This window comes from Somniosus microcephalus, chromosome 7, assembly GCF_052327205.1.
Source record: "Somniosus microcephalus isolate GS21.2 chromosome 7, FLI_Smic_1.0, whole genome shotgun sequence".
Taxonomy (NCBI): Eukaryota; Metazoa; Chordata; class Chondrichthyes; order Squaliformes; family Somniosidae; genus Somniosus; species Somniosus microcephalus.
In genome coordinates this window covers 262,883,096-262,897,520 of record NC_140993.1, presented here as the reverse complement: position 1 = coordinate 262,897,520, position 14,425 = coordinate 262,883,096, and the positions used below count along the sequence as shown (strand labels likewise).

The 14,425-nt window shown below is 46.8% G+C and overlaps 1 protein-coding gene across 1 annotated transcript in view; it reads right to left on the bottom strand.

The window, feature by feature from the left end:
• sntb1 (syntrophin, basic 1) overlaps positions 1-14,425 on the bottom strand; it is a 152,647-nt gene that overhangs the window by 23,865 nt on the left and 114,357 nt on the right. Inside the window, exons 5-6 of the mRNA XM_085993688.1 lie at positions 11,176-11,318; positions 82-278 (exon numbers count right to left, since the gene is read on the bottom strand). Coding sequence (XP_085849814.1) covers positions 82-278; positions 11,176-11,318 — 340 coding nt within the window. The remainder of the gene's footprint in view (positions 1-81; positions 279-11,175; positions 11,319-14,425) is intronic.

Below are 14,425 nucleotides of genomic sequence, written 5' to 3'. Positions count from 1 at the left end.
TACAACTTCAGTGTACATAATGCACAACAGAAATCTTCTTCCCTGTGTTTTTTTTTTACACACCGTAATAGATATACTTACTGGTTGTAACTTCTTTAATTAGCTCCGCTGCTTTGTGGCAGCCCTGTACGATTAGCCTGGTCCAGTTGGACAGATTGGAGTTGGTCTCGACGCGGAAGAGGTGCGTTTCGATGCCTTGGCGTGTCCCGGTACGAGTGGCGAAAGACAGTTCCGCGCCTGGCTGTGGAGAATCTCTCCCCATGCCAGAATGAACCAATCTACCAAAACAAACCACACAAAAACATGGTAAAATCAAAAAAAAAAAACAGAAGTGTTTGTTAATGAAATAATTGAAGTTCACACCTTTTATTTACAGGGAAGCTGACTTTGAAACTGTTTCAAATGGTTGGGAACAGAGGAACAGGAGGAGGCCATTCAGCCCCCCGAGCCTGTTCCGCCATTCAATTAGATCATGGCAATCTGTATCTTAACTCCATCTAGCCACCTTGGTTCTGTAACCCTTAATACCCTTGCCTAACGAAGGTCTATCAATCTCAGTTTTGACACTTTCAATTGACCCCCAGACTCGACAGCTTGGAGGCGGGGGGGGGTTCCAGATTTCCACTACACTTTGTGTGAATAAGTGCATCTTGTATTTAGGACACGCTGCACACTGATAGTGAAATACTAGATAACTGATACAAAAGCACAATACTGCGGATGCTGGAAATCTGAAATAAAAAACAGAAAATGCTGGAAATGCTCAGCAGGTCAGGCAGCATCTGTGGAGAGAGAAAAACAAGAGTTAACGTTTCAGGTCGATGACCCTTCGTCAGAACTGGAAAAAGCTGGAGATGGAACAGATTTTAAGCAAAGACAGAGCCAACGTAAAGGGGGGAGGAAAGAACAAAAGGGAAGGTCTGTGATAGGATGGAAGGCGGGAGAGATTAAAAGACAAAAGGGATGATGGTGCAAGGCAAAAGGAGATGGTAATGGGACAAGTTAAACAAAAGATGAGTCTAGAGGAGGTGTAAATGGGAATGGCAGAATCATCAACAGCTGCCATGTGGGGAAAAAAAATAGGGGCCGAGGTTATGGTCTGAAATTGTTGAACTCGATGTTGAGTCCAGAAGGCTGTAAAGTGCCTAATCGAAAGATGAGGTGTTGTTCCTTGTGCCTACGTTGAGCTTCATTGGAACAGTGTAAGAGGCTGAGGAAGGGGAGATCAGAGTGGGAGTGCAGTGGAGAATTAAAGTGACAGGCGACCGAAAGCTTGGGGTCATGCTCACGGACTGAATGGAGGTGTTCCGCAAAGCGGTCACCCAATCTGCGTTTGGTCTCCTCAATGTAGAGACCACCGCATCGTGAGCAGCGAATACAGTGTACTAAATTGCAAGAAGTACAAGTAAATCGCTGTTTCATCTGGAAGGAGTGTTTGGGGCCCTGGACAATGGGAAGGGAGGAGGTAAAAGGGCAGGTGTTGCATCTCCTGCGCTTGTACAGGAAGGCGCCAGGGAAGGGGTGTTGGGGGTGATTGAGGAATGGACCAGGGTGTCGCGGGTGGAGTGGTCCCTTCAGAATGCTGAAAGAGGGGAGGGGGAAGAGGTGTTTGGTGGTGGGATCACACTGGAGATGGCGGAGGATGATCCGTTGAATGTGGAGGCTGGTGGGGTGAATGGTGAGGACAAGGGGAACCCTATCGTGGTTCTGGGAGGGAGGGGAAGGGGTGAGAGCAGAAGTGCGGGAAATGGAACGGACACGGTCGAGGGTCATGTCAACCATGGTAGAGAGGAATCCTTGGTTGAGGAAAAAGGAAGACACGTCTGTAACAAAGGCAAGGATGAGGGTTTCAGCAGCAGATGGGCTAAGGCAGGGGCAAAAACCAGTGATGTTACAGAGGTGGAAAAGAGAAACAGCATTGCGTTTGTAGTGCTACATAAGTCACATAGAAGCAGTATTCCGTCAACATTTCTTAGCAAGTTTCAGGCTTCTCCCGTGTGAATGAATTGAATCCCTGAATCAAAGAATATATAATGAAGAGGAGCTGATTATTGACTGCAGCTGAATAAAGAGCTCAGGAAACTGTGGTCTAGGATGAGTATCATGTGTTATCTTCACTGCTATTGTCTATCGGGAATGAATGAGCCATTTACTAGTATTTTAACAGAATTTACAGGAAATGCAAACAGGCTGTCGTATTTACAGATCTTTATCACCAACACATTTTTTAGTACAACGTATTATAACTGGCAGATGTGAAGTTCATGACATTCAAAGGCTGAGGGGGCTATCTTGTATTTAAAGACCAACTCTTTTTGTTTACTGAAACACAAGAGCCTCACATTCACTGAATTAAAAGTTTGTGTCTCACTCATAATTAATTTAACTTGGCAAATTCACCTCAGCGCCGCCAACAGCGTCCCAGACATCTGACAGATTGCAAAATTTAAATCCAGTCATAACTTGACTGATCATAGGTGTTGTTAGCGTGACGTGGGATTTCAAAAAAATGTAATTAATGTTTCAGTCACGGTACAAATTCTGCTAATTTCACAGTCTGGCATAGATTCACTTTACAAGCCGAGCTCACTTGCACTCACTGTCACTTTGACCCATTACGCATCTTGCGGGAGTAAATCATACCAGAAACCATTTCCAAACCTCATTGCTTGGCAGTTTATACGGGCCTCTTTAAAAAAAACAGTAAGCCAATGTCATTGTAGTTCTCAGTTCTGAAGAAGGGTTTCGACCTGAAACATTGACTCTATTTCTCTCTCCATGGATGTTGCCTGGCCTGCTGAGTTTTTCCAGCGTCTTCTGTTATTATTTCGGATTTCCAGCATCCGCAGTATTTTGCTATTGTCATTTGTGATCTCTTACTAATTCTTGCCCATTTCACATCTTGTTCTATCTTAATGAAGGGAAGTGGGCAGGCAGTGTCAGCCGTGGCTCAGTGGGCAGCACCCTCGCCTCTGAGTCAGAATGTTGTGGGTTCAAGTCCCACTCCAGAGACTTGAACACAGAAATCCAGGCTGACGCTCCCAGTGCCAGTACTTGAAGGAGTGCTGCACTGTCTGAGGTGCCTTTTTTTTAGATGAGACGTTAAACCAAGGACCCCCTGCCCTCTCAGGTGGGCGTAAAAGATCCCACGTCACTATTTTGAAGAAGTGCAGGGCAGTTCTCCCCGGTGTCCTGGTGAATATTTATCCCTCAACTAACATCACTGAAGCAGATGATCTGGTCATTGGCTGTAATGCACTTTGGGACATCCTGAGGTCATTAAAGGCGCAATATAAACTCTCCACTTCTCTCTCCTTCTTCAAGACGCTTCTTAAAACCTACCTCTTTGACCTAGCTTTTGGCCACCTGTCTTAATATCTCCTTATATGGCTCGGTATCAAATTTTCTCTGATGATGCTCCTGTGAAGTGCCTTGGGATGTTTTATTATGTCTCTACCCTTCAAATAGCTTCTGGACCTCACTGGCCTGCTTTGGACAGCAGTTCGTCGATGCTCTGTGCCAGCCCCATCCTGCTTACGTCAGCTTTGTCCCTCCACAGGACCTCTGACTTTGACCCTGGTCTCCCTACTATTGTGCCCAACCTATTCCCTGCCACCAGAAAATATGTATCCCATTAATTACAACATTTAACCAGGCCTGTGTCCCTTCGCGTGCACACTTTGGTTGCCGCTCCAGACCTGAGCTGTTCATTTCTTTTTCCACTTTTTCTCCCCCTTTTCCTTTTCTCTCTCCTGTGGTCATTCCTCCTTTCATCTCTCGGATACTCTGCCCTCACAAATCCCTACCCCAATCCTTCATTACTCTTCGACCTCCCTACTCGCCTGCCGCCGTCCCAGGCTTGACTCCCTCTTGGATAAGCCCACAGCTTCACTCTGTGCCTCTCTTGGCATCCTCCGAAGGGCCCATCGAGGCACTCATCGCTGCCTCCTCACGAGCAGCAACTCCAACTGTCCCGTCCTATTCTCCCGTCGACCTTCCCACCCAGCGCGCCCACTAAGAGCTAATCTTGCCAATCTCCTCCCCATCCAACTCACCCCTCCCAGCGCTGACCCTGTGGACGCTGGCAGTGGGGCAGTCATCACTGACCCTCTCCACATCTCCCTCCAGAATGTCCGTTCACTTGCAAACAAGGCCTTTGCCATCCATGAGCTTATCGTGGATGACTGCATCGACATCATGGCCCTGACGGAAACTTGGTTGAGGGGTGATGACACCTTACCCTTAAATGAAGCCTCCCCGCCTGGCTATACCTTCCACCACTTGCCCCGCTCAGACCACCGTGGTGGCGGTGTGGCTCATTACCAAATCACACCTTGGTCTGTCCCCCTATTCCTCCGGCAGTTTCTCCTCCTTTGAGCATCTTGCCTTATTCCACCCCTCTCATTTAAAATTCTCATTCTCTACCGCCCACCCAAGTACCATAAAAATTTTATTACTGAGATATCTTCACTGCTCTCCTCCCTCAGCCTCTGCACCGAACGACTTCTCATCCTCGGTAATTTCAACCTCCGTCTCAATTCATCATGCTCTCTCTCTCCTGAGTTCACTAGCCTCCTATCCTCCCTTAATCTCTCCCTCCATGTAAACTCCCCAACCCATATTCACGGCCACCCCCTCGACCTTGTCATCTCTCGTGGCCTCACTACTCCCATCATGTCAATTGCAGATAAGGTCATCTCTGGCCATTTCCTCGTATCGCTCTCCACACACATCCCCCTTCCACCCATCACCACCCCACTTCCCCCCCACCCAACCCTACCTCCTTCTGTATCCACTTCTGGAAAAAAACTCTCCCCCAACCCTCTTACAACTGCACTTTTGAAATCCCAACTGTCCAGCCTTTGGCCCTCCACTCACCACAACATTTCTGCAGCTACTGATCTGCTCAAACACACCCTCACCACCACCTTTGATGCCCTAGTCCCTTTTAAAACAATTAATCTCTCTCTCCCTGGCCATTCCCCTTGGTACGGCCCTCATCTCCGTTCCCTTAAGTCCAAGAGACGCAGGCTTGAATGGATATGCCGGATAACTGGTTTAGCCATTCACCGCCAGATCTGGCTGGACCACATAAAGCAATATCTGCCAAAATTGCTCACTATTCCAGAATCATTCTGGAATGCAAAGATAAACCCCGGCTTCTATTCTCCACTGCTAACTGTCTTCTTAAAGCCCTCTCCCCTGTCTCCTCCACCCTCACCTCTGACAACAAGTGTGAGGAGCTCATGGACTTCTTTGTCTCTAAGATTGAGACCATCCATTCAGCTGCCTCTGCCACTTCCCTTCCTTCCCCTAGCCCACCGGGCCAAACTTCCTCTAAGGTTCCCCCTGCTCTAGCCCTGAGCTCACATCTTTCTCCAGTTTCTCTCCAATCTCCCCTCATGACTTCTCTGCGCTCATCTTGTCTATGAGACCCACGTCCTGCTCCCTCAAACCTATTCCCACCAAACTGCTGGCCACCCAACTTCCTTTACTGGTTCCCATGTTGGCTGATATTATTAATGGTTCTCTCTCCTCAGGTACTATCCCCCTCTCCCTCAAATCTGCCGTCATCACCCCTCTCCTCAAAAAAACACTTGACCCCTCCGTCCTTGCAAACTACGGCCCCATCTCCAACATCCCTTTCCTCGCCAAAGTCCTTGAACATGTTGTCGCCTCCCAAATCCGTGCCCATCTTTCCCGCAACTCCATGTTTGAATCCCTCCAATCAGGTTTTCACCCTTGCCACAGTACTGAAACGGCTCTCATCAAAGTCACAAATGACATCCTTTGTGACTGTGACAAAGGTAAACTATCTCTCCTCGTCCTTCTTGACTTGTCTGCAGCCTTTGACACGGTTGACCACTCCATCCTTCTCCAACGCCTCTCCACCATCGTCCAGCTGGGTGGGACTGCACTCGCCTGGTTCCATTCTTATCTATCTAATCGTAGCCAGAGAATCACCTGCAACAGCTTCTCTTCCCGCTCCCGCATCGTTACCTCTGGTGTCCCCCAAGGATCTATCCCTGGCCCCCTCCTATTTCTCATCTACATGTTGCCCCTTGGCGACATCATCTGAAAACACAGCGTCAGTTTCCACATGTACGCTGACGACACCCAGCTCTACCTCACCACCTCTTCTCTCGACCCCTCCACGGTGTCTAAATTGTCAGACTGCTTGTCCGACATTCAGTTCTGGATGAGCAGAAATTTTCTCCAATTAAATATTGGGAAGACCGAAGCCATTGTTTTCGGTCCCCGTCACAAACTCCGTTCCCGAGCCACTGACTCCATCCCTCTCCCTAACATCTGTCTGAGGCTGAACATCGCCCATCTCTGCCCTTGCCTCAGCTCATCCGCTGCTGAAACCCTCATCCATGTCTTTGTTACCTCTAGATTTGACTATTCCAACGCACTCCTTAAAGCCTTCCTCTTTGACCAAGCTTTTGGTCACCTGCCCTAATTTCTCGTTATGTGGCTCGGTGTCAATTTTTTTTTGTCTTATAACACTCCTGTGAAGCGCCTTGGGACGTTTTACTACGTTAAAGGCGCGATATAAATACAAGTTGTTGTTGTTGAATGGTTTCCCGTGAATATTTGCTGTAATGTTTTATCACTGTAGTCCAGGATCTGTTACAGCAATGTGGGCCAACCTCGTCACACTAACACTCCCGATCGTCATTTGCAGTATAGTCTTTATTGTCTTTTTCCTGCGTTATAGGATTGCCGTTGACTTTGTCCCCGCCCCAACCCTGCACCAAAGAGGCGTGTCGGGGGGGGCAGTTCCCAGGCTGGCATCAGTCCTTCTGATGACCCATAAAAGGTCAGATGCCAAGGATCAATTACCTTGTCTTGACAAAGGGTTTTGACTTGAAACGTTGACTCTATTTCTCTCTCCACGGATGTTGCCTGGCCTGCTGAGTTTTTCCAGCATTTTCTGTTGTTATATCAATTACCTTATGGTGGCCAGCGTTAAGCCTCTCACTGAAGCTAAAAGGTCTCTTGGTGCTACCTTTTTCTTTGACCAAGGAAAGGTCCCCCAGGTGGAACAGCTATGTATTGCTCGCTCTTCCTGTCGGCAGATCAGGGCTCTGGGGAGTGCTGATGCTCCCTTACAGGCGCAATACACCCACCCCAATCCAAGGGATGATCCCATCCTTGGGACACTTTGGACATAGTTGGTGCCAGTATCTGCAGGCAGAGGAGCAGGACCCTGGACTCAGCCCTACGTGGGTGGTGGGCAGTTACAATCACCCTCACTCTTATCTGTTGGCAAGGCGCCACGATCACAGCATCTGCAATTTTAACCTGACACGCGCCCAGAGCCAATAGGGTCCTTCTTTACATATGCATGTTGCAAACCAATGACATCACTGAGACCCAACTCTAATTTTATCTCGGGACTGAGCGGGGAATCGACTTGGAGCGAAAATCGGGGACAATAGCTTCAAGATATTAGTTTGACTGGGAGGAGAGGATTTATAAAAAAAAAAAAGAAGCTTTTAGGGTCTTTGATTCAACACTGCTGATTACAAGGAATGGTCACTAGGTACCGTGATGGAATGATAGAATCCCTGATGGAAAAGCACTAATTATTTCTTTGTATTGGAATGTGGGCAGGGGGAAGTGATTGCAATATGTAAGGAAGGAATGAAGTGTTGGCCTCATCATGAAAGGTCCAGCTCTCTGTGCCGGGAGACTAGCTTTTTGTACACTAATTCCTCTATGAAAGGTTTCCTGAGAGAGCTGAATGAAAGGTTGATCATTGCCAGGTGATTTTCTCCCATGACCCAGGCGTGACCCCAATCTCTACAACTCGCCATTGTTGTTCTGTCGCTGACTCATTATCATAAAATCCCTTCCGCTGAAACATAGGAAACAGCTTTAAGAATTAATGTCTGGTTTCTTTTTATCCCCCGCTATGGTAGTTCTTGTGTTATTAGTGAGTAGGGCACACTCCCTACCTGAATCTCAGTCTTCAGGCTGAAAGAATCACTTTGAAACATTCAGGATTGAAGGAGCTGTTCCCCACTGCCATTATTTTACAAAATATAGTAGGGGATACACATTGGTATTGATGTGGTATACAAAATGACTGAAAAGTCAATGTTGTTTGAGTAATATTTACTTTGGAGTTTGTTTCCCGCACATTGGCTACCGGTCTGTCAATGCCTCAATTTTAAAATTCTCATCCTTGTTTTCAAATCCCTCCGTGGCCTCGCCCCTCCCCATCTCTGTAATGTCCTCCAACCCTCCGCGATCTCTGCGCTCCTCCAATTCTGGCCTTGTGCACATCCCCGATTTTAATCGCTCCACCATTGGCGGTCATGCTGTTAACTGCCAAGGCCCTAAGCGCTGGAATTCCCTCCCTAAACCTCTCCGCCTCTCTACCTCTCTTTCCTCCTTTAAAACGCTCCTTAAAACCTACCTCTTTGACCAAGCTTTTGGTCACCTGCCCTAATTTCTCCTTACGTGGCTCGGTGTCAAATTTTGTTTGATAATCGCTCCTGTGAAGCGCCTTGGGACGTTTTATTACGTTAAAGGTGTTATATAAATACACGTTGTTGTTGGTCTGTTTGCATGTCTCAGTGTTAACTACTTGCTATCTTATCAGCCCCATACTGCTGAGTTTGTGCTTAAAAGCAGAAAAGGAAATTATTGAACAATGCAAGTCCACCAAGAAGAGAGACGGCACAGCTTCAAATGCTCATCTCCGGTTTAAGTGTCCGACTTGAAACTACCTCGTCAACCTTGCTTTTGTTTTGCACAGGCTATAGTATAATTACTAGGCAAAAATATTAAACTTTTATTCTCCCCCCCCCCCCCCCCCCCCCTCCTCCTGCCCAACCTTTCCCTTTCTTCTTCTGAAGATGTCAGCTCTTGGTGGGGTATAATCAGAGGTGGGAGTCTCAGGTGTCTCGTCCCCAAGTAGCCATCCTTTGTGTGCGTCAGGAGACCATTCATCCAGTTAAGGCAAATTTCACAGTCGGTGAATAAAAGCGAAAGCAACAGAAGAACTTCAGAATCTTCTTAAAGATTACCTTAAGATCACCAGTTCATAAGATAGTTCCTAATAAATCCAATAGGGAATTCAGGAGAAACTTCTTTCCCCAGAGAGTGGTGAGAATGTGGAACTCTCTACCACAGGGAGTGGTCGAGGTGAATAGCGTAGAGGCTTTTGAGGGAAAGCTAGATAAGCACATGATGGAGAAAGGGATAGAAGAATATGCTGATACAATGAGTTGAAGAAGGGTGGGAGGAGGCTCGTGTGGAGCACAAACACCGCCATGGACCAGTTCGGCCGAATGGCCTGTTTCTGTGCTGTAATCTCCTGTGGTGTTGCTCGTGGACCAAAGGACAAGGAGTGAATGGGTGTGATTCCCAGAGGGGAGGGAGATGTCGGACTGAATTTAGTAAGTGTAATTGAGACAGTAAATCAGAAATTTATATGAGGAAGAAAAAAAGAACCCACGACCTTGTGACTCAGAGGTGAGAGTGCTACCCACTGAGCCACAGCTGACACCCAAGGTCGCATTGAGCAGGCCCAACGATTTTTGGCCCCTTTAAGTTGCCAGTACTTGTTAATCCTCAAATCTCCAATACAGGGCTGAATCATTCCATTTACTCACCCAACCACTAGGTGGCGTATCCGCCTGCTTAAAATGTTAACCCATGAACTAATACAACAACAATTTGCACTTAAATTAGCACCTTTACCCTAGTAAAAAAATGTCTCAAAGCACTTCACAGAGGCGTAATAAAAAAAATATTCCAAGCCAAAGAAGGAGCTATTAGGACCCCAAAGCTTGTTACAGAGGTGGGTTTTAAGGAAGGCCTTAAAAGGAGGAGAGGGAAGTGAAGAGATTTAGGGAGGGAATTCCAGAGCTTCGGGCCCAGGCAGCTGAAGGCACGGCCACCAATGGTGGGGCGAAGGGAAGGAGAGATGCACAAGAGTCAGAGGAATGGCGAGTTCGGAGGGGTGTTGTCGGGCTGGAGGAGGTTACGGAGAGAAGGAGGGGCGAGGCGAGGCCATAGAGGGATTTAAACAGGAGGATGGGAATGTTCAAATTTGTGTCACTGGAAGATCATCCTGTGGGAACGACACTTTGCAGCCGCGGTGTGTACCGCGATGGCTATCGAGAGAGTAACCCAGGACAAGACAATCCCACTTCGGTACTGGTTTGCAGGCTGAATTCGGATGCCATTGGGGGTCAGGGTTACACTAACAAGGATACATGGAATTCACTGGAGCTATTTCTATCAGAGTGATGAATTACAGGACGCAATGCGAACTTCAGATCCACTTTGATCTCGGGTTGAATTCAATCATTCCACACCCCTCTCTTCAGGAGATGCGAGCCAGTAAATACACGAGGGCTGCAGCCGCAATAGAGACGGCTAATCATGGATGGCGGAAGGCGAATAAGGTGCAAATGACTAGATGCAAAGAATATTAGAAACACTTTTCAAAATCCTACAGTTCCTGTTTAATTAAAGTCATAATGATAAGCTGAGAAAATCCCTTTCTTGAAAAGTTTCTGTTGGTAAACTGAAGAAATCGTTTGTTATGAATCTTATGATCCATAATAATCATAATCAACTTTTATTGTCATTGTTCGTGCACAAGTGCAGTACAACGAAATGTAGGCTTGCGGCTCCCGAGAGTGTACATTTTGATTAAGACATTTAAACATTCAACATTCATTTGGCTAGTAATACATTAACATAAACATAATAAAGTGCATTGGCAGATGTGCAGGCTTTAGAGTTTATTTGTGGAGTTCAGTAGGATGACAGCCCTGGGAAAGAAGCTGTTCCTAAATCTGGTCGTTCGTTCGGGTGCGAATGCATCTGTAGCGTCTCCCAGATGGCAGGGGGGCGAACAGACTGTGGCTGGGGTGGGTAGGGTCTTTGATGATGGTCAGTGACCATGAAAGACTCATGAAATAACACTGGATGGCCAGCTGGTGGCGCCGTCCAAGGAGTATAAATTCTCGGGCGTGGGCCCAGCTTGCTCAGGACATTGTGTAAACAGGAACTAGTGAAAGATAACTAGAACTCCATGTTTTGAAACAAGTTGATTAAAGCCTTGCTTTATACTGGAACCAAGTGCGTAGTGAGTTTTATTATGTCATCGTTTATATATATATTTTTAAGTTTATACCCTCTCCTTACCTGGTAGCGAGCAGTGGGTAGGTGTGAGCTGGACTGAACCATGATTCTTTCATGCGAGGCATGCTGGGATACATCAGCATGTCCTTTTCAGTGATAACAACCAGGACAGGCTTCCATGGCGTCCTCTCATTCTCTCCCATTGTCTGCAGCAAGAGGGAAATGGAGAGCGTTAAGGAGTTACCAATCCCAACTTCACTCAAATAACAACAACTTGCATTTATATAGCGCCTTTAACATAGTAAAACGTCCCAAGGTGTGTGATGAAATATTCCATTCATCACTCATCAGTATTTCCCTGCCTGTGACTGTGGTTGGTTTCAGTTTCATTTCCATTGTATTGTACTGTGTGTAGGGCTCCGCCCATACCTGGCTCCTATGTAAGCTGGCCCAGCCTGCAGCACATCCAGTATGGCAGACCTCTGGATGGAAGATACATTCTCCTCTGTGTGTTACCTTCTAAGTCAATAAAAGCCTTGTTTTGTTTCGCTAACATCGAGTCTCGGATTTATTGAGGCACATCAAGGTGCTTCACAGCAGTGGTTATCAAACAACATTTGACACCGAGCCACATAAGGAGATATTAGGACAGGTAACCGAAAGCCTGGTCAAAGAGGTAGCTTTTAAAAGGTACGTGTTGAAGAAGGCGGGAGAGGCGAATATGTTGTACAGCTGGAGGTCCGTCTTCATGATGCTATCCCTGCTTGGCTAAAATCCACTTTTATCATCAAAAATAAGCAACAAAAACATTTTAGCAGATCACCGTGTGAAAACACTGAGGATTTTATCTGCTGTCACCATTTTGCAGAACTAACTTGAAGGCGCGTCTTAATGGAGGAGAGAGAGAGAGAGAGGCGAAGAGTGTTAGGGAGGGAACGCCAGAGCTTGAGGCCTCAGCAGCCGAAGGCACGGCAGCCAATGGTGGGGCGAAGGAAATCGGGGATACGCAAGAGGCCAGAATTGGAGGAGCGCAGAGATCTCGGAGGGTTGTCGGGCTGGGACTCACCCAAGGTTTTTATCAAACCTGGATGCATGTTAAATAATGGGTCCACTTACAGGAACCAGAGAGCGAGCCAATCTGATCACTTTTTTTGTCACCATTTTTTTTTGCACTGACTCAATCATGAAAGTTGCAAGGCGTGCACAGGAGCAGCACAATCCTTTTTACTAGATGTGAATTTGCAGGCGGTCCATTAACTTATGGTGCTGCCACTGACAGTAGCCCAATTCCAGTGGCTGGGCTCCAAGGTGCCAGCTTGCTGCCTCCAGATTGCTGCCCCACTAACCCAACGGACGAGGTCATTCTTCAGCAGCCCTGGAGACAGCCTTGCTGGAGCAGAGATTTAAAAGCCAGCACTGCCTGCGCTGGAAGAAAGATCTTGCATTTCTCCAGCGCCTTTCACAACCTCAGGACGTCCCAAAGCGCTTTGCAGCCAATGAAATACTTTTTTTTTGGAAGTGTAGTCGCTGTTGTAATGTAGGAAACGCGGCAGCCAATTCACGCACAGCAAAATCCCACTAACAGCAATGAGCTAACTCCCCCTGCTCTTCTTCAAAAGTAGTGCTATGGGATCGTTTATGTCCACCTGAGAGGGCAGACGGGGGCCTCGGTTTATGGTTTCATCCGAAAGATGCACCTCCGACAGTGCGACACTCCCTCAGTACTACACTTCAAAATGTTGTCCCAAAATTTTCCGAGCTTCTCCTTACCAAAATTTTAAATGCAAGTTAAACAACTTGCAGATCAATGATTCGGCATCGTGCTGAAAAAGGCAGGGTTTACTCCGATTTTAATTTTGCTCATAAGCATAGGCGAGTGACTCAACGAACTAGACAAAAACAAATCAGTATCTTCCAACCAGCATCAGCTCACATTGACTTCTATCCAACTTTATGACTGGAGCTGAATTTCAATTATTCCGTCTACTCTCCAATACGTGGACACAAACACGTAGAGAGATGTGGAAGTCTCCTGTTCACAATGTAATTCGTATCTTATTTCGAACCTGTGGTCTCTGATAATGGTGGAGGGGGGGGGGGGGCGGACAGTTGGGAGTCCAAAATATCTGAGGTTGCTGTCTTTCCCATTCTTGACCCTCTGGCAGGAGTCCACAGTGGTGTAGATGCCCACCATCTGGATGGAAATGCGATGACCACCCGCCAACTCCAGATACTTGGACAGGCTTGTAGATATTTGGGGCCATAATATAACCGGGCTGGCAACAATACTGAAATCAAAGGATGCATCTCTTCATGTGGCATTTCTAATGCTTAACAGGAATCACAGAGCAAGGAACCACGGGAGGGAACCACTGCTCCAAGCCTTGAAATTAAGAAACCCCAGAGACAGGAGCCGTCATTATCTCCGAGCGATCATCGTGAGATGGACTGACCAAAGCTCCATTGAATTACAGGGCCAGGCTTCAGAAGATATGGCTTACGATCGATGAATAATTACTGGAAGACTCTTAAAAGCGACGACTTAAAGAAAAATGTAAGCTAAAAATAAACAAATAGCTTAGGAAAAAAAATGGTTACGCCTGGAAATTGATGATTCCACTCCTGGGGCAGAGTCTTGCTTGACAGGAGATAGGATTGGAGTATCGGCGCATCCGATTTGTGGCATTCCTGATTTTGTGCCGGCTGAAACCAATATGTAGGAATTGGGAAATAGTGCTTGCTGGACTCTGCATTAAAACCTCCGGTCTGTACGCCCCTTCCCTCGACAGGCGAGACTTTGAACCACAAGCAGAGTCCTGCAATTTCAGGGCTAACTATTCTCTTTTTTTTGGAAAGGGAGGAAACTATAGCGATATTGGTATTATTAGATAGAAACATAGAAGATAGGAGCAGGAGTAGGCCATTCGGCCCCTCGAGCCTGCTCCGCCATTCAATGCGATCATGGCTGATCATCCAAACTCAGTACCCGGTCCCTGCCTTCTCCCCATATCCCTTGATCCCTTTAGCCTCAAGAAATATATCCAACTCCTTCTTGAATATATTTAATGAATTGGCCTCTGCTGCCTTCTGTGGTAGAGAATTGCACAGGTTCACCACTCTCTGGGTGAAGAAATTCCTCCTCATCTCTGTCCTAAATGGCTTACCCCTTATCCTTAGACTGTGACCCCTTGTACTGTTGTTGGTGTTTTAAGCTAATTGCCTGGAATATAGGAAAGGTTACCATTTGTTAATTACATAACTCTATTCTATAAATAATTTTTGGTTTGTGAAGCTTTACTCAAACAAAAAGGGA